The 19,214-nt window shown below is 33.9% G+C and overlaps 1 protein-coding gene and 1 long non-coding RNA gene across 2 annotated transcripts; one reads left to right on the top strand and one right to left on the bottom strand.

The window, feature by feature from the left end:
* Positions 1 to 3,865: 3,865 nt before the first annotated feature.
* On the bottom strand, positions 3,866 to 14,603 carry LOC127869030 (uncharacterized). The gene is made up of 3 exons (XM_052411284.1): positions 13,782 to 14,603; positions 9,688 to 10,793; positions 3,866 to 6,648 (listed from the first exon to the last, which is right to left on the bottom strand). Exons 1-3 carry the CDS (start codon positions 14,105 to 14,107, stop codon positions 6,269 to 6,271), a joined length of 1,812 nt encoding a protein of 603 aa, XP_052267244.1. The 5' UTR covers positions 14,108 to 14,603; the 3' UTR covers positions 3,866 to 6,268.
* A 721-nt stretch (positions 14,604 to 15,324) lies between these two features.
* LOC127869035 (uncharacterized) lies at positions 15,325 to 18,867 on the top strand. The gene is made up of 3 exons (XR_008044380.1): positions 15,325 to 15,422; positions 16,231 to 16,377; positions 16,913 to 18,867. It is a non-coding gene; the product is annotated as an uncharacterized LOC127869035 (long non-coding RNA).
* Positions 18,868 to 19,214: the final 347 nt, after the last annotated feature.

A 19,214-nucleotide genomic window follows, 5' to 3' on the forward strand; every position in this document is an offset into this window, starting at 1 on the left:
GTGTTTGACCTTCCTGCATTTTACTCTGACAGTGTTGATCCATATGATTATCAACAATGCCCTGAAGAGAAATGACGCGTTTCACAAAATATCATTTCATGGAAACATATTCATTTTTTGTTATGTATTCAATCTTATCACACATAATTGCATAATTAATCAAACATGATTGCATACAATTATAACACATTATTGCATTGTCTACATATACCTTGTAACCACTATTCAGACCCAATTTTCCTGAAACTTTATCAGAACATTTGTCCGTATTATATCTCCGCTGAGTTCGAAGCTTGGTCTTTTGTGCTAAAACTATCACTATGTCACTATGTCAAAGTAAGGAAAAGCGTATGAACAGAAGACATAACACTTTTACTTATAGTGAAATATTGTGGATACTCTCGTACAGTATCTGCCAAACCAACATGAAACCTGCTGCTAACATTTGTTTTTATGCTATTGGTTGAGTTCAAAGCAGTTGTTGTACATTGACTGTTATGGCTGTCAAGGGTAAAGGCAATTTTCATTGTACATATATACTGAATATAAAGAAATAAAACTCCCGCTGCTGGAGAAGTATTGCATTTTCATTAAACAAAATTTGTTGGTCCTTTATTTAAGGCAAGTGACCAATTGCCAAAACAGTACGAAACAGCACAATACGAAACAACATATACACACATAGAAGAATAAAGCTGGGGTCACAGCCTTGGAACGGTCAATGCAAAACATTGGTGTTTTACACCGTTTTTAGAGCGCTCAACCTCACTCTTGGCCCAGCAATATTCATGATATATATGTGTAAAAACAATTTAACCACATAGCATTGTAACTCAAATTAAACAATAATAATAAAATAAAAATAATAAAAATAAAACGCATTCATTTTAATTACCATTTAATTACTCAATGGTAGGAAGGAGACCAGAGCAACAGTGTTACACGTGTATGAGGAACGATGAAATGAAATTACGAACAAGTGCCAACTATATCCATTCTTTTTAGAAAAAGATTTAAGAATATAGCATCTTATAGTTAATATTTCAGATCATCATCGTGCAAATACAGGAAGAAGCAGCAATAATGGGTGTAACAGATCCATATTGCATAGCTTGGTTGTTTATGTGACTGCAAACAAATAAATCAAACAAGAAACGCCCGTAAGAGAGAAAATATTTATAGTTTAACGACATGAACCCGATGACCTATGCATGTAAACACGTGAACTTTCTAAAAATATAGCTATTAACCAATCATTAAGAAACTTGTCCGGAACATTTATTTTGACAGAAAACAAAAATGGTTTCCGTCCGTTGAGAAGCATGGCAGTGTTGCCAAGGGGAAGTGCAGTGTTATAGAAATGGCTTAAATTAACATTTGTGAACTCTAGTATAATTTATTTTTCGTTTCCAGTCATCATGAAACTTGCTTAAACACACTTGCACTAATGATTTCTCGGTTGTTTGAAAAGGATGACTGTTAGTAGGGGGGGGGGGGGGGGGGGGGGCAGCTAATCCATTGCTATAGTGAAAACTTCCTCGTCATAACAGTTAATTCTCTTTGCGTCTCCGATGAGCAACTGATGGCATATGACACACTTGTTATTATTTTCAGTATACTAAATGATAAATTACAATTTCATCATAAATTAAAATCCAACAATTGTACCTTACAGATGAAGGTTAAAAATTCCCAGTACATTTTTAGGTGTTGATGCGCAAGATTGAGCACATGTACAAAACCTCGAGCGTTCTGCGCCCAAGCCAACTTTTTACCGTTCTGCGCCCAAGCCAACTTTTTACCGTTAATGCAGAGTAGCAACGACTAAAATATCTTGTTTCAAAGCAAGATTACTATACACCAGACTGAGTGCAATCGTGCACAACAAAATATCTAGTCCTAAATAGTTGTGAAAAGTCTAAAGACTTAAGTTAGACTAAGTTACCCGATTTTACATAACACTTAGTACATTTTAATGGTGCAGAACTAAACACACTTTTAAATTAACCATGATACTATTAATTCCTGTCTAATTGTGACGGCAAATAGATATTGTAAACAACAATTTTCCTAACCTCATGTACTAGAAAAATTAATGGTCACCAGCTAAAATGATGATCGCCAAAAATGTAAAAGATCAAATTATATCTGTATTGTGTATGATTCGGTTAAGTTATTCGGTTGATTGTGATATCTTATATTCACTGAGAAGTGCAAGCTCTATTACTAACCACAATGTTGTTGTGGTTGTGCGCGTAATGCATAGGCGGAGGTTGGCTAAACTTTGCGGTGACGTACCTTTATTAAACTTTGCATATATGAAGCCTTAACGGAGACAGCGCGTTTTGGAACAGTTGGTTTGATGTATCGATTGCTAAAAATATATTAATAGCTTCTTTTAAATAACTTCAGTGAGTATGGATATATTTTAATGACATTCGAGTGTATTTAGCTCACATGCTGATCGAGTATTGGTTTGCATATTGAAGCTAGTCGGGTCAAGGTCACTATTAATAGAAAATGAAAAATGATTTTAATTTTAAAAATGAATGTGGTAAACATGCGGCCATAGCGGGAAGTCGCATTTTGGAAAAATCACGTCAAGGTCGCATTTACTAAAATATTTATAAAAAATCTGTACACTAAACGACTTGACTTTTGAGCTATTGTGCTAAAATTGTCTTCACAGTCATTACATAAGGTGACTGGTATTACGCTATCAAAGCGGAACAACAGTCGAGCGCACTGTCTTAAGACCGCTCTTGTTATTTATTAATTATTGATGTTAAAGTTAGTGAACATTTTAGAGACAATTCATAAATCAAGGTTAATACGTCTTTGTCAGAACATTTGACCCAATGATATCTTGCAAATATACTGCAAATCCCACATTAGTTAACTGAAATGTATTGAACGTTGGTGTAGTCTTATGCTGTTTGAAGAAACACACTCTGTCCGGAATGGTGATTTGAAACTGCAACACCAAATAGAAGCAATAATAACGTATTATATCCAATGTGTAGACTGTTTTTAAACTGTACACAGAACACAACATTTTCTTCTGACGCTAGTATGGATTTACCATTACCCAACAACCCTGATTAATCCATTCGAAAAAAATGCAATATCAAGAAGAACTAGATCATCGATAATGCGCTACTTCCTGGGTGTTTAGAGATTGACACCCATCCTGGCAATCATTAGAGAAACCGTTTGCCTACATAGCAGACCTAAGCATTTGATGACACAATCGTCCGTATGGGCGATTACATGATTACAAAGCAAGTCTGTAATCTTGACTTCATCAACCACAACTTTTTAAATACCTGGCCTGATGAAATAAAATAAATAAAGAAAAACGTTAAATATTAATGGTTACGTTGGATTTAAAATTGGCGGGACTGCGTTAATGGTCAAATTGCCTCCATCAACACAGTCTTCGAAAAAAGGAAAGAGCATGTGCAAGATGTTGCAACATGATTCAAAACTGCGTTCAAATATAATAAATATACATTGAATAACGCTTTTGTCCTCCACATTTCATTTTGGAAATAAATAAATAAAAGAAACTACATCAGATTGCTATTATTTTACCCTGTTTTACAGAAATAAAAACTCAGATTTGTTTGTGCAGTTGTGCTCAGATTTCGGATGCATTCTACATTTGGTCAGCCATCATTTGAATTGTTATTACGGTACCGTCTAACAATGTATTAATGATAACCTATCTTAATGGTTTCTTGAATATTTTACAAACTATTTTACGAAATATTCGTTGATTTTAAGTGTTTATGGGACTTAAAGAAAACTTCAGTGTTGACATTAGCGTAAAAGCCAACAGTAAAGGTTATTTGAACAAAATAAATAATAAGTGACATTTTATTGCATGCATTTATACATAAAACAGCTATTTTGTTTATGATAAAATTACATGTACTTAAAATTAGAAATAACATAATTTAACCTCTTTTACTATGACATAAAACCGTGATCAGCAATGAAAAAAAGTGTTTCCAATTACTTTGTATCCCTTATTCTCATAGTATCGGCCCTCCTCATAGTATCGTGACTTTAACAACGAAAAACCCTCAAAAAGTGCTAGAAAGTTAATGTTTTTCTGAGAAGTTTTAATTTATTTGGTGGTAATCCATGACTATTACGACGACGCCCATTCTTATGATTCCCGGTGTTCATTGAAAAGTTGGTCATGTTTATTTATGGCTGAAACTTTGATTTTTAAATTACATAACACACAATTATGTTACTTTGTTTATGGACTAATAGATACTTTATCCAATGTTTAATATGCCGCTTATTTTTGAATAAAATGTGAAAATTCTTTAAGAACACATAAGCAGACGTTTCGTTTTTCCATTTAGATACTATTTTTAAAACAAGCTAAAGCACATAGTGGCAAACCTTAGCAACCAATCAGAAGGGTCGATATTATGAGGACCATTGTCCATGATACATATTACTTCAGGGAGCAAAGTCTAGCCAGTACATTGTCAAAACAATGCCGATTTAAATGCAGTTCTCGTTGTTATGTCCAAGAAAAGACATTTAATTGTAGTGTGACATATTACACATGCGTGTTTTTGTATTTGTTAACACAATTCGTATGTATTATTTAAGAGGGCCGATACTACGGATAGACAAACTATCATCTTATATTTGTGTAGCTTTATTTTAGTGATGAAAGAGAGCTTACACTAAATAACTTCATGACAATAAATTGAAAAAAATCGTCTATAGTCCATTTGTAGGTATAAAGTTTAAGTCAGTAACTTGTAGATGTTTGAAATTATATCACTTCAACCTTTATCTGTCATGCACACTGACGTATAATGTAACTATGGAATGCTTAAAATTTGTACCAAGATTCGACATTGCATACTTAATATTTTTTAAACATACACAATTGTGTATATACTCTGACCATAACATCACATTTTGCAATAAAAAAGTTAACTTACTAACAATGGGTAGGTCATTGTGTTTTTTGTTAACTAAATTCATCGTAAAGAAATATAGGGAAACAATAAAACCAACAATAAGTATTATACAACATAAATAATGACATGTTTAGTATTACAACGGTAGATGGTATACACTGGTAGATTGATCTCAATAGATTGTTCATAGACTATTTACACTTTAATTGCCTATACAAATAGTTGTTTTACATTCTCTACTTCCTAACTACTATAATACAATTACTAATCATAATACACGCAATATACAATTCTACTTTATACTCGGACTTAAGTATCACGCGGTAAGCTTAAACATCCAAACAAATATATCATGCTGAATCAAACCAGCAGAAGACATTGTGAAATATAAGTACAATTATAACCAAATACAGTCATAATTGTGACAATATGATAGCTTATAATCATTTGCTACACTAAACAATTTTTTTAATAATGATATAATTTTTTTTAATTCTTATCAATCTTCAAGTGCATGTTAACATTGTATTATATGATCACAATATTTACTTAGAATGACAACGGTGTATTTACTAAATGTATGAGCTTGTTTCAGTGACGTTGTCAAAACATAAAACAACATAATGTTGGTTTAACTATTGATAAATGTATATGCATGAACTAAGTAAGAATGATTGATGAAATAACTAGAATATTTTATTTTGTTTACATTTCGATTCTAGTATATTGTTAGATTCATAAGTGTAAAACAAAAAATATTTTTTTAAATAAAGTTGTCATTTTATGTAAATGTAATTTTATAATACAACATTATATGTGGATTCTATAATTTTGTTTCGACAATGTCGTGTTTATAAAATTGCTGTTTTTCTCAAGAGCGTGTTTAAGCCCTTGCATCATCCTGAACACTTGTCCATGAATTTTCAAGAACTACTTTCACAACATAAAGTTCTCTCGTTTTAAGTTTAGAGTGAAGAATAACACAACACTCGTTCCATCTTGTACACGCATAATAAGGATGTTGCGGGTCGTGTTAGAATATTATAGTAATTTCAGTTGCAAGGTGCATGTATTTGGCCAATCATTTTGAACGTTAAAACGATTTTCGCATTACGACGTGTCTTTGTTAATGGGCCAATCCGCTTTGATTATGCTCTTGTGTTTAATTTTCAACCAGCAGGGCGTATTGGCCGATGCCGCCAGTAGATATTCTTTACGTTATTTCAAGTAATAATTTCAAGTGAATCGGTAGATTAGTGTTTTTTTCACGATTTGTATTAATAATCCTTAAACTTTTAAAATGTTTGCATTTACTACTTCTTTTTTTTACATTTTTTACACACCATTATGTGGTCATTTCCATCCATTCCCACAATATATGAGGATGTATTGTAACTGTAGTAGACAGACATTGGTTTGATTACTTCATCCTTTTCTGAGATCACCTCTGCCAGTCTCTGTCTCCCATCTCTGTCCACCTCGATAATTGTGTTGGACAAGTCTCCACAAACCAGAACTTCCCCCGAGTCCATCAAATGGAAACCAGGTAAGACGGGAGGGTAGCTCCATTTTAGAGACGGGTCACTCAGCGTGGAGATCACTCTGCCATTACTGGACAGTGTGAAAAGTTGTTTTGTTTCCTCGTTGGCCACATATATTCTTTGCCCATCCGGACTGACTGCACATGAGGTGACTGTGTAATTGATATATATGAAGATTATGTGTTGCATATAACAACTAAACAATGATAAAAAAGATGGCCGAATATAAAATTGAGATTTAATTTTGCATCGAATACATAAGTACATAAAACAGTTCGTGAGTTGAACGTTATAAAAATGCATATAGTTAAAACTTTAAATAACAAACACAAAATAAACTTCAATGCATCACATATTAGGCATGCAGTTTGTTTACAAAAATTGTGTTTCCATATTGTTTTAAAATTTGATTAGTTTTAAAGACAATATTAATATATACAACAGGGACAAGGTTGTTTTGAACCCAGGTGCATGATTCAACAATTATTGTTAAGGACTACAACATGATGTCACATATCAAGTGTCAAAGCTGTGTACTTTTCTTTGTGATTTATAATTCAATAGAAACATTTTCACCCCAAACAAGGCAGGACCATTTTTTACCTTAAAGAGGCCGTCCAACAGATTTTGGCATGTATTAAAGCTTGTCATTAACTGCTTTAAATGCTTTATATTGATAAATTTAAACATTTGGACTACAAATCTGCAGTAAAAAATCAAGAATACTATTTACAAAAAGAAGAAAAAAACGTTAACCTCCACAGGGCTCAAACCACTGACCCCTAGAGTCATGGTAGTTTGGAGTAAAATGTCTCCCCACTTTACCACTCAACCATCCACGCTCACGTCAAATGAGGAGGTATTTTTTAGCTATATAAGCAATCCTCGTAGTTTCCCAAAATATCGATTCGCGTCGAACGACGCTTTAATCTGTTGGACAGTCCCTTTAAGGGCCTGATGAAAACTTGCGATAGAGGACCACTATATGATAATTACAATATACCTATTTCACTAATTGGCCTTGTTGTTTCAGAGAAGATTTTTGTTATAACTATTCTTTCACTTTATAAGCCTAGCTAAGGTTGGTCAGTTTTCACCCCATGGATATGATTTGAACAAACCTATATAGGACCACTAAACAATGTGTCACATCAAGTATAAAACCTGTAATCTTTGCTATTTCACATATTTAAAACAAGAATTTACTGTAACATAATTATAAACCATGTAACATTTGGGACGTGGCCAGTTTAAGCCGCACACAGACAGTGCAAATTTCGACCTAATGGGCACGATTTGAATGATTGTTTAAGAGATGATGTTACAATCCATTTGAATATTAAACCCCTTAATTCAGATATGTTTAATATTTTATTGTTTAAAGGGGCAGATTGACGAAAAAAAGAAAAGTTCCAAAATACCGTGTGTTTTTTTACAATTATTAGTTTAAATTGATTTAAATATCACGACTGGTATATTACAGTACTTGAAAAAAGTTGTTAAGTTTTCATATTTTCAGTACATTCGGTAATAAATATTCGCGATGTGAAATCGAAAGTGCATCGCGAAAATAGGTGACATAACGATATACACACTATAAACAACGCAAGTAGATTAATCATTTTATATATAACATATATATATAATTCACAACGCATGCGCAATTTGCATTCCTGGGTTTACCACTTGACGATGATGATCAATCTACAGGCGTAATTTATAGTTAACTGGCAGTTTCCTCGTAGACATACTCAGTACAATTTTATTACCGAATATACTTAAATATATAAACTTAGTAACTTTTTGTTATTCTTGTTTTTTACTGGAGCTTTTTAGATCCAATGTTAACATTGATCAATATAATGCATTTAAAGACAAACTTCCTTACATACCAAAATCTGAAAAAAGGCCCCATTAATGGGATCATATATTTGGTGCACACGTTTTTGTAAAAGGTCAGCGTATATTTTACATGAAGAAAACATGTTATTGTGATCACGAGCGATTTATTGAATGCCAACAATGTCGGCATGAGCCAGACCCTATACAATTTCTTGATTTATCTTGAATTGGCTTTAAAGGGGCCTTTTCACAGATTTTGGCATTTTTTAACTTATTCATTAAATGCTTTATATCGATAAATGTAAACATTGGATCGTAAAGGCTCCAGTAAAAAATCAAGAATAAAATTAAAAAAAGGAAAAGAACATTGCCCGGACCAGGTTTCGAACCAGTGACCCCTGGAGTCCTGCCAGAGTCCTAAAGTAAAAACGCTTTATTCTACTGAGCTATTCCGCCGTGTACACATACTGAACGTATTTTATACCTTATATAAGCAATCTTCGTAGTTTCACAAAATTTAACGACAAAAACAGAACTCTCCAAATTATTCAATCGTTTCGCGTTGCAACGCTTTATAATTATTAGGTTTTAAATCGTCAAAAGATGCATATAATGGCTATATTAGACCATGGTAAATGTTCAGTATTACTGTTTCCTTACAAATATCATAACTAAAACGAAAATTTGCGAATCTGAAACAACTTTTTTCAATTTTGTCAATTTACCAAAGCGTGAAAAGATCCCTTTAAAAAGGTCGTATGTAAGTACGCTTTGCATGTAACAATGTAGCTCTTTCGACCCCTGTCCTAAAAATAATTTCTGGTAACTTGGTTTTAACAGGTTTACCAAGGTTATTCGATTCGTTTTGTTGACGTCGATCGGGCTTTGAACATCAATTTTTATTTGCATAGAACCAACAAGATGAAACTTAAGATATTTCCATTTCGCATTGATGGCACTTTCATTAAATTCATATAATTATTTAAACTTTGCCATGCTACTTCCTGTCAATACTCAGTTTTATATATTTGGAACAGTTCTGAAACACATATTTATAACACATATTAACAGTAATGTAAGCTAGATTAAGGTAAGTTCAAATATTAATAACTTAATAATAAGCAACATGGCCCTTTGGGTTGGTTATCGAAAATGAAACTGCTTCTTTAAACTATATGTTATTAGAAAAAGTTTGATTGGAAGTTAGACGCAAAAGCAATGCATTTGTGTACATCACAACTGCCTTGTCATAAATTCACTGACAGTTGTCTCTGGAATTATGTTATTGATTTCAATGATGAATAAACCTTGTCATAAAATGTATGCCAAATTATATTGATAATAAATACCTGTCCATCTTCTTAATGTGTTTTCGTACATCTTGCTCACAAGTCTTCCATCAACAGTGTATAGGTACAGTGCATCACGTGATGTTATGTAGAGGTTTCCATGGTGATGAGCAATACCAGTACATGAATGTTCGATGTTTAACGTCCTTTTATGTCTCAAACAACCATTGGTCACTCGCATTAAGAGGACACCTGAGTTTCCCACAGCGACTGCTACCTGATTAGAGTCGATGCTGCACATCGACAAAGGTGTATCAGGTAAGTCATATCGGGCCACAACTTTGTAGTCCTGATCCAGAAGCTTCACATTCTTGTTCCACCAGTCTGTGATGAGGAGATCTCCAGCACCTGTCTCACAAATGCCTGAAATCCTGCACGTGTTTGTTTCACTTTTTACACGCACTCTATACTTAGTTTTGAGAAGTCGCACTTGACCAGGTTGTCCTGCGGACGTGTTCATGTTGCTAAGTGCGTTTATATGCCGGCTTGTTACTGTGTTACATGACTGAGGTTTCCTCTTTTTGGTGACTTCGTCTGGTGTTACTTTACTAGCAGTTTGTGACTCTCTTACTTCCCCGATTATATCTCCCAAGTCTGAGAGAGTGGACAAAGTTTTTTGGATGCTTCTATCAGGATAAAAGGTCAGAATCATTTCTCTTTGTGCTTCCATTTCTTTTAAAGTTGATTCGATCCTGAGAGACTGATCAAGACAGCTTATGTACTTTCTAAAATGAATCGTACCACTCTTGTTTTGTATGCTCACCCAATCGTCTTGTACACGTGACATTTGTTTTATTGACTCATAGCATTTGAAAATATCTGTTTGAATAGATGCCCTCAAGGTAGTGAGTAAGGCGTCCAACTCTTTGACGGTATTTCTCTCCAGTTGGTCCAACTCATCGTTAATTTTCTTGCGTAATTCATTGATTTCTTCTCTGATTTTGTCGCAGGACTTTTCATGAAACTGAATACTTTTCTCCAATGAATTTTTCTTCAGAATCAATAGCCGATAGTATGAATCGAAAAGTGCTGACATCTTTTTGTACTCTCCTGTCTGCTGCAGATCTTTCAATTTATCAGCTATGATAACGACGTGGCTGCATTTCCTGAAACAAAGAATTTACTTAAACTCATGTGTGTGATATTTATTGAGAATCTTAGATGCATAATAATAATAATAATAATAATAATAATAATAATAATAATAATAATAAAAATAATAATAACAAGACTATTGCCAAGCAATAAATGTCCCCTACCGGCCCCACCATTGTCAGAAATTCCACCATTGTCAGAATTAAAAAAAAAAAATTTGACGTGGTATGAAAGTGAAATGACGTGCATAATGCCCATATTGCCATCTATCAATGTTTCAAGTTTCATGAAAAAATATAAAGAACTTTTAAAGTCATCGCAGGGTCCAGAAAACCACCATTTTCAGCAGTATTTCTAGTCTATTTGTTGCCATAGCAACCATAATTTTTTGACGTAGTAACAAAATGAAATGACGTGCATAATGTCCATATTGCCATCTATCCATGTTTCAAGTTTCATCAAAAAATATTAAGAACTTTTGAAGTTATATTAGGATCCAGAAAAGTGTGATTGACTGACAGACATACTGACAGACATACTGACAGACATACTGACAGAAAGACCCATAAGTCCCCTCCGGTAAAACCGGTAGGAGACAAATAAGAAGAAGAATGATACTACTAATAATAATGATGTTGCTGTTCGCTTTCTTCTAAATGGTGTGTACTTTAAAATATGAGCTTATACAGAAGTATGTTATTAAATAGATACACGTATTTACTAGTATATGGGTAAAGTCTAATTATTTTTTTTAAGTATCGAAAGTAGCGTTTTAAACTGACGCCGGTTGATAACATCTATAGGCAAAAGTTTAAAATATTACAAATTCACCCCCCCCCCCCCCCCCCCCCTCGGTCGATTTTGATCAAATAAAAAATCTTGATAACTCTTTTCTGGTTGCTTAAGAATGATGTAGCAATATATATCGAAATACTTCAAACGACAGAAAATGTTTAATGGTTTCAAACAATTGTATATGCTTAGCTATTGTTTTGTACATTTATGGTGACTGTGGTATTTGAATGATAAGGAATATAATGACTTTTCCATGTTTTTGAACTATTCATCTTTATAATGGAATTGTACACGCAGGAGAAAAGTATTTGGCCTCTTTAGATTACCTTATAAAACTATTTAATTTATTGAGTATTTTTTTTTGATAATTAAGATAAGTCTTATATTATTTAAAGTGTTCCAAATATCAATTGATGATTACGTACATCGTAAAGATGTTCCTTCAACAGTTTAGTTTTTGTTCTGAAATTGTTCTACTGTGTATATGATATGATAAAAAACAAAACTTGAAATAAGGCCGTAGCTGGCATTAACTTCCCTTTAACGATAAACAGTGATAACATTATTTCCATCCCATTTCCCTTCCCAGACATCACTTAACTGATAAAGTCTGTATACGGGTCATACTACGGTGGCATAATGGGGACATAGGACATGTTTTATTTAACGGTCTCTATCACGCGATAGCTATGACGTGCGCACGCGATAGCTATCACGTGCGCACACGGTAGCTATGAGGTGCGCACGCGATAGCTATGACGTGCACACGCGATAGCAATGACGTGCGCATGCGATAGCTATGACTTTCGCACGCGATAGCTATGACGTGCGCACGCGATAGATAACACGTGCGCACGTCATAGCTGACCAATCAGAAAAGGTATCAGATAAGTGATTATTAAGATATAATTCGCTATAAAAACACGCCATGTGTATCGCTTTGACGTGCATACGCGATAGCTATGACGTGCGAACGAGGTAGCTATGAGGTGCGCACGCGATAGCTAACACGTGCGCACGTCATAGCTGAACAATCAGAAAAAGGTATCAGATAAGTGATTATTAAGATATAATTCGCTATAAAAACACGACATGTGCTCAGTCCGCTAGTTACAAAATGGACATTTCAACAAGTTTCATTGGTCAATTTTTGCTTTCGCACGCGCTACCTGTTCTGATCTGATACCTTTTCTTATTGGTCAGCTATGACGTGCGCACGTCATAGCTATCGCGTGCGCACGTAATAGCTATCGCGTGCGCACGTGATAGCTATCGGGTGCGCACGTCATAGATACCGCGTGCGCACGTCATAGCTATCGCGTGCGCACGTCATGGCTATCGCATGTACACGTCATAGCTATCGCGCGCGCACGTCATAGCTATCGCGATCGCACGTGATTGAGACCGTTAAATAAACATTTCTTATGTCCCATTTGTACCACCGTACCATACGCTATCTAAAAAGAGTACAATTTACATTTTTGTAATGGAAGTAGCAATGCAGTTATTTAAAAGACATACAGACGATATATTGATTTGCACCTGATATGGAAATACTTTTTTTAAAGTATCCGCGTACTCAACTGGTTTCGGATATCCATATACGTGTTGCTATATCCCTTATATAAACCATGTATGTGGTGCGATATTATAGTATTACAGACTAAATGTGCCCGATACAAATAAACATGAAACTTAAAAATTGTATTAATATACATCATCAGAAAAATACATGCGTTTAGTGACAGCATTACATGTTATATAATCGGAATAGTGTTGCTTAACAATTTTCATCTTATTTAAACTGGTGCTTTAAGGAAAAACATTTTCCATCAATATACAAAACGTCGTACAATCATGATATCTGTGCGGTCATTCTACACGTGGTCTTTTCGTCATGACATTTGACAATTTGATAAGTATGTTTCTACAATTTAAGGATTCTTTGCTCTCTGAAGTACATTATGGATTGATACTCTGATTTGCACAGTCATGTGCCAGAAACTAAGATAATTATGTGAAAGGTATACTGATACATGTAAGCTGTAAAGATTTGGTTAACCGGGAAAAAGGAGCACAATATTTTAATTTACTGCCGTGATTGACCATGAATAATGGCAAAAATGGCTAAAATTACTAAAAACAATAGTTAAAAAAACAACTTCACCAAAACAAAACTTGATAAAAGGTTCACGTTTACTTACTGATGATTGTAAACATGGCAGACATGACACAGCAGCTCTTTGTGGTCCTCACAGAACCCTGTTAATTCTTGTTTGTGCTCCTGACATCGTTCGCTTGCATCCACATTAGTAACAGACCACTTGCTAATAGCTTCTTTCCCCATAATTGCATGCTTCATGTATAGTACATTGTGATGCTCCACACATTTCCCACAATAAGCCTTAGAACATTCCGTACAGTAAAATAGCGCCTCTGTGTTTCTGTCATTTCCTTGACAAGTAATGCAAGGAAACTCAAAGAACACATCTGATCCTTTACGTATTGAACTCGAAAAATAAGTGGCCATTTTTCGCACTTAATATTAGTTTATCCGCTCGTTTAACTATGTATCATGTATTGATCAAATCAATATCGTTTTACCGATGGTAAAACGGCTTCAAATTGTGTGTATGACACTTATCTAAGATCTTGAATGTTTAAACTAGTAATTCTGTTATCTTTTTTATAGAACAAATGCCAACATGCAAAAGCACCAATCGTGATACATCGACTATCTTCGGAATCCTTCGTAAGATAGGCCTCGTGTATTTTGATCGCCATCTTGGCTTGTATTACTAATTTATTCACCACAAAGTGATCCGTCTATTGTTAAAAGGCTGTACACGACGCGCGTTGAACAAGCGCTAAACCTTTTACCGAAACTTTGATATAAAGAGCACTGTCAACGTTCATATGCGTTGCATTTTGACAAATTATCCAAATAATTTATTTAATCATGTTTTGTCTTCTTTTGAAGATGAATTTACGGTGTTTACAAAACCAACCAAACCGAAAGTGAAACTGGATGCATTACGTGTTTGCAATGTCAGCACTAAATATTTGTTCCGTTTGAGGAAGCGAATCAATCATGCGACAATGGAATATTTATGCAATACATTGCCGATTGTAGTACTGGCTTAACATTACGGTGACGTAGAGGTGACATTCACTCCTCTTTTTTTAAATTGCACTCCTCTTTTTTTCTATCACGTGGCCTCGACTTAGTTACTCGAGGCCAAGACTTATTAACTCGTGGCCACGAGTTAGCTATGTAGTGGACTAGAGATAGAAAAAAGAGGAGTGTAAAACTAAATAAAAAGAGGCGTGCAATTAAAAAAAGCGGTGCAGTAAATAAAGGTAGGGTACATTAATCAAAAGAGGAGAGAATTTAAGCTATCTCGAGATCTTGACTTAGCTAACTCGTGGCTACGAGTTAGTCAGCCAATCACATTGTTCCATATGGTCTTCCATGGTGATCTTGCTCATGGTGATACTGCGCATGCGTCGTGCAGACTAATAAACTTTTCAATTCTCGTCAAAATTTCTTAAAAAACACTAATCTTAGACTTCAAGGGTTTATTTTTTTTATAGGTTTTATAGGTAGTTTTCATGAGATGAGAGATTGTTTCACTGATTTATTAGCGTCTTGCCTCCGTTTCTGGTAGTTATAACACTTTTGTGTGCATTACAGATTTTCTTCCAAGTGACCGTGACCCCTGGTAGCCGCCATTACAGACTTTTTTTATAAATTATGCATACACACCGGGGATGAACAACTTTTGTCACGTGACCGCAAAAGTCAACGCCGGTTGCAGAAACAGATTGTAATCTTGTACATTAAGGTAAGTTTTGTTGTTTTTTCATATAATCAAAATTTCAGTTTTTAACAAGTGATAGCCTATGACACAGTATACTAAATAAACTTTTATTTGAAATGATTCCATTGCCTTTACTGTTTCCACTTTCCGAGAACACTTCGACACAAAATTCTGAAATGCATTGCAAACGCTGTTTGTTTATGTGGTGTTGATGATTTTCTTTCAACAATATTGGTTTAACGACTGAATTAGTATGATTTTACACTTCATTTTAATATATTTAATAAGATTCATGACAAAAATAGCGGTGCAAATTGAAAAATATCTTATTTTTTTGTTTTGTTTTGTTTTGCAAACGCAGGTTGGTATTTCTTGAGCAATAGGAAATGGCAAACGCAGGTTGCGAGAATATTCAAAGGATAATGAAACGCACACTGTACACATTTTTGAAAGTCTTCTAAAATATGATATGGTTACAAATACGAAAATATTAACTATTCAACACAATATATGACTACGGAACTTCAATTGAGGACATTTAAACAGAGCGGAAATATGCTTATCAACACATTAAGTACTGTTACAAGTATATTGAACCACAACGTGCGTTGCCTCCTTTAAGCGGACCTCGAATGACGCTAAACGCGCCAAAACTCACGAAAATCCCGTGCATTAGTAAACACGCATGTTTATTGAACTGTGACGAAAAGAATAGCAGATAGTGTGTCACATCCAATCACTTGCGTTTCATATCTCTTTTGGTGTAGTCTTTAAAACTTTATAAAAACATTTTAGAAATATATTTTAACAAAAAGTAATTCTTTCATTACAGAAACATGACGCTCGTGTGTGAAATCTGTGGAAAGACATTTAAATCGAAGTGGGGGTTAAAGCTTCATGATAAGCGCCACAGAGGGACTGGACGATTCGCCTGTTGTGGAAAAACATTTTACACAAAACAGGCGTTCAACAGACACAGGTTTGTTTTTTTTTTGTTTTTAGTACAATGCTAGGTTCTGTCGGTTTAAAAATCAAGATACAATTCAACATAGGTCATTGCATTCTGAGCGAAAGTATGTTTTTATAACCTAGTTGCAAAGCACTATTTAAAATGTTTTGAATGGTGTTTTCGAAAAAAGCCGGCTTTAAAACACTTAACACATTATTACTAGTGTGGTGCATATTGGTGTGCTCATTATAGTATTTAGTTTTTAACGACCATAATTGTCCAGATAAATTTCAATGCAAATTGTCACTGAACAATTGGAATTTACACCGTATAAATCCAGAATGTACGCGTTCCGATACTTCACGTATGTAATTGGACCCTTAAACATATTATTTAATGCGTATTTTGGATTTTGAAATGCGTAAATACGCGTTAACGCGCCTTATCTGGAGCGCTTCTGACGACCATCATTTTGTTAAGTTCCACATTGTTATGGATAATATTCTGTGTGTATTTTTCTGTATTGAATAATAATTCAACAGTTCCATTTGTTTTTGTTATATAGATGCAGCATTCATGGTGTTGAAAAGCCGTTCCCCTGTGAACAATGCGGCAAAAAGTTTTCAACCAAAGATGACCTGAATCGTCACGTCCGGAGGGAGGTTGCTGCAAAGCAATTTACCTGCTCAATTTGCAATGCAACGCTCCGGGAGAAAATTGACCTTCAGGCCCACCTTGCCACCCACAATGGAGAGAAAAACTTTGCTTGTGATATGTGTGAAAAGAGGTACAGGCACCGCAGTAGTCTATCAAAGCACAGATCTGCAAAGCACCGGGCCTAGTCATCTGTTGCATGACGATGATAAGACCAAGAATTATTTTTAATTCTTACCAATGTGCCGTGGTTATTTTCTTAATTATTGAAAATACAGACTGTCATACAATAATATATAGTATTACGCGTGTTTTTGCGTCTTAAACATTGTGTTTCATATCGTTTATCTTGTGTTGTTTTGTTTGATATTCCTGTTTTTAATAAGATTATTGTTGTAATATTTATCATTCTAATTTAAAATGATTATGATAATGGTTGATCTCATACAAATTATTGTGTTCATTATTGCTCATCTGTGATTACTGTTGATCTCAGCCCATGAATTGTGATTTATATTGATTATCTGTGATTATTGTTGATCTTATCAAAATAATTGTAATTTATGTTGATTATCTGTGAATTTTTTATCTTAACCTATTAATAGTGATTTATATTATCTGTGATTATTGTTGATCTTATCAAAATCATTGTGATTTATGTTGATTATCTGTGATTATTGTTGATCTCAACCGATTAATTGTGATTTATATAACCAGTGATTATTGTTGATCTTTTCAAAATCATTGTAATTTATGTTGATTATCTGTGATTATTGTTGATCTTTTCGAAATCATTGTAATTTATGTTGATTATCTGTGAATTTTTTATCTTAACCTATTAATAGTGATTTATATTATCTGTGATTATTGTTGATCTTATCAAAATCATTGTGATTTATGTTGATTATCTGTGATTATTGTTGATCTCAACCGATTAATTGTGATTTATATAACCAGTGATTATTGTTGATCTTTTCAAAATCATTGTAATTTATGTTGATTATCTGTGATTATTGTTGATCTTTTCAAAATCATTGTAATCTATGTTGATTATCTGTGATTATTGTTGATCTTTTCAAAATCATTGTAATTAATGTTGATTATCTGTGATTATTGTTGATCTTTTCAAAATCATTGTAATTTATGTTGATTATCTGTGATTATTGTTGATATTTTCAAAATCATTGTAATCTATGTTGATTATCTGTGATTATTGTTGATCTTTTCAAAATCATTGTAATTAATGTTGATTATCTGTGATTATTGTTGATCTTTTCAAAATCATTGTAATTAATGTTGATTATCTGTGATTATTGTTGATCTTTTCAAAATCATTGTAATTTATGTTGATTATCTGTGATTATTGTTGATCTCACCATATCCGCTGGAATATACATTTGAGCCGCGCTCTGTGAAAAGGGGGTTTAATGCATGTGCGTAAAGTGCAGTCCACATAGGCTAATCAGGGACGGCACTTTCCGCTTTTATGATATGTTTTGTTAAAAGAAAGTCTCTTCTGAGCAAAAATCGAGTTTATCGGAAAGGTTTGTCCCTAATTAGCCTGTACGGAATGCACAGGCTAATATGTGACGACACCTTACGCACATGCATTAAACCCCCTTTTCACAGAGCGAGACTCATTTGTAATCTGCGATTTTTGTTTATCTATTTCGAATCAATATGATTAAAATATATTTTTGGTGAGTTAGCTTTTTGTCTCATTGGAATCATTGTGCGAATTGTCAACAATTACATGTAAATCTGTAATTCCTTCTCAAGTTGCACATAGGCCAGTTTAATGTTTTGCGTATAAGCTATTATTGCGATACGGGATATTCTTTGCAGCAATAAAACAATTAATCTGCATATGTTTGGTTCGTTTTGTTGTTAAAGACACTGATCTTGTTTGCGTTCAACCGCTGGGTTTTTCAATGTTTTTCACAGTATAGTTAGACTTATCTCGGTGAAGTGTACTTTGTCATGGATGTAGTATGCCTTCAGCTTTATTTTAAGTATTATCTCCAACAATCATATTGTAAGATTGTCAGGATTCTCACGTTACACATAAAGACATTATATTGTATGACCAATATGAAGACACTAGTGATTTGCAAGGCGCCCATGTAAAGGTCAATAGTTATTATTATATTTAAAGTTTCGGATCAAAAGATAATGGTATACACCTAAAATGAAAACTATGTCTTGCAGAATAA

The sequence above is a fragment of the Dreissena polymorpha genome, chromosome 2 (genome assembly GCF_020536995.1).
Source record: "Dreissena polymorpha isolate Duluth1 chromosome 2, UMN_Dpol_1.0, whole genome shotgun sequence".
Classification (NCBI taxonomy): domain Eukaryota; kingdom Metazoa; phylum Mollusca; class Bivalvia; order Myida; family Dreissenidae; genus Dreissena; species Dreissena polymorpha.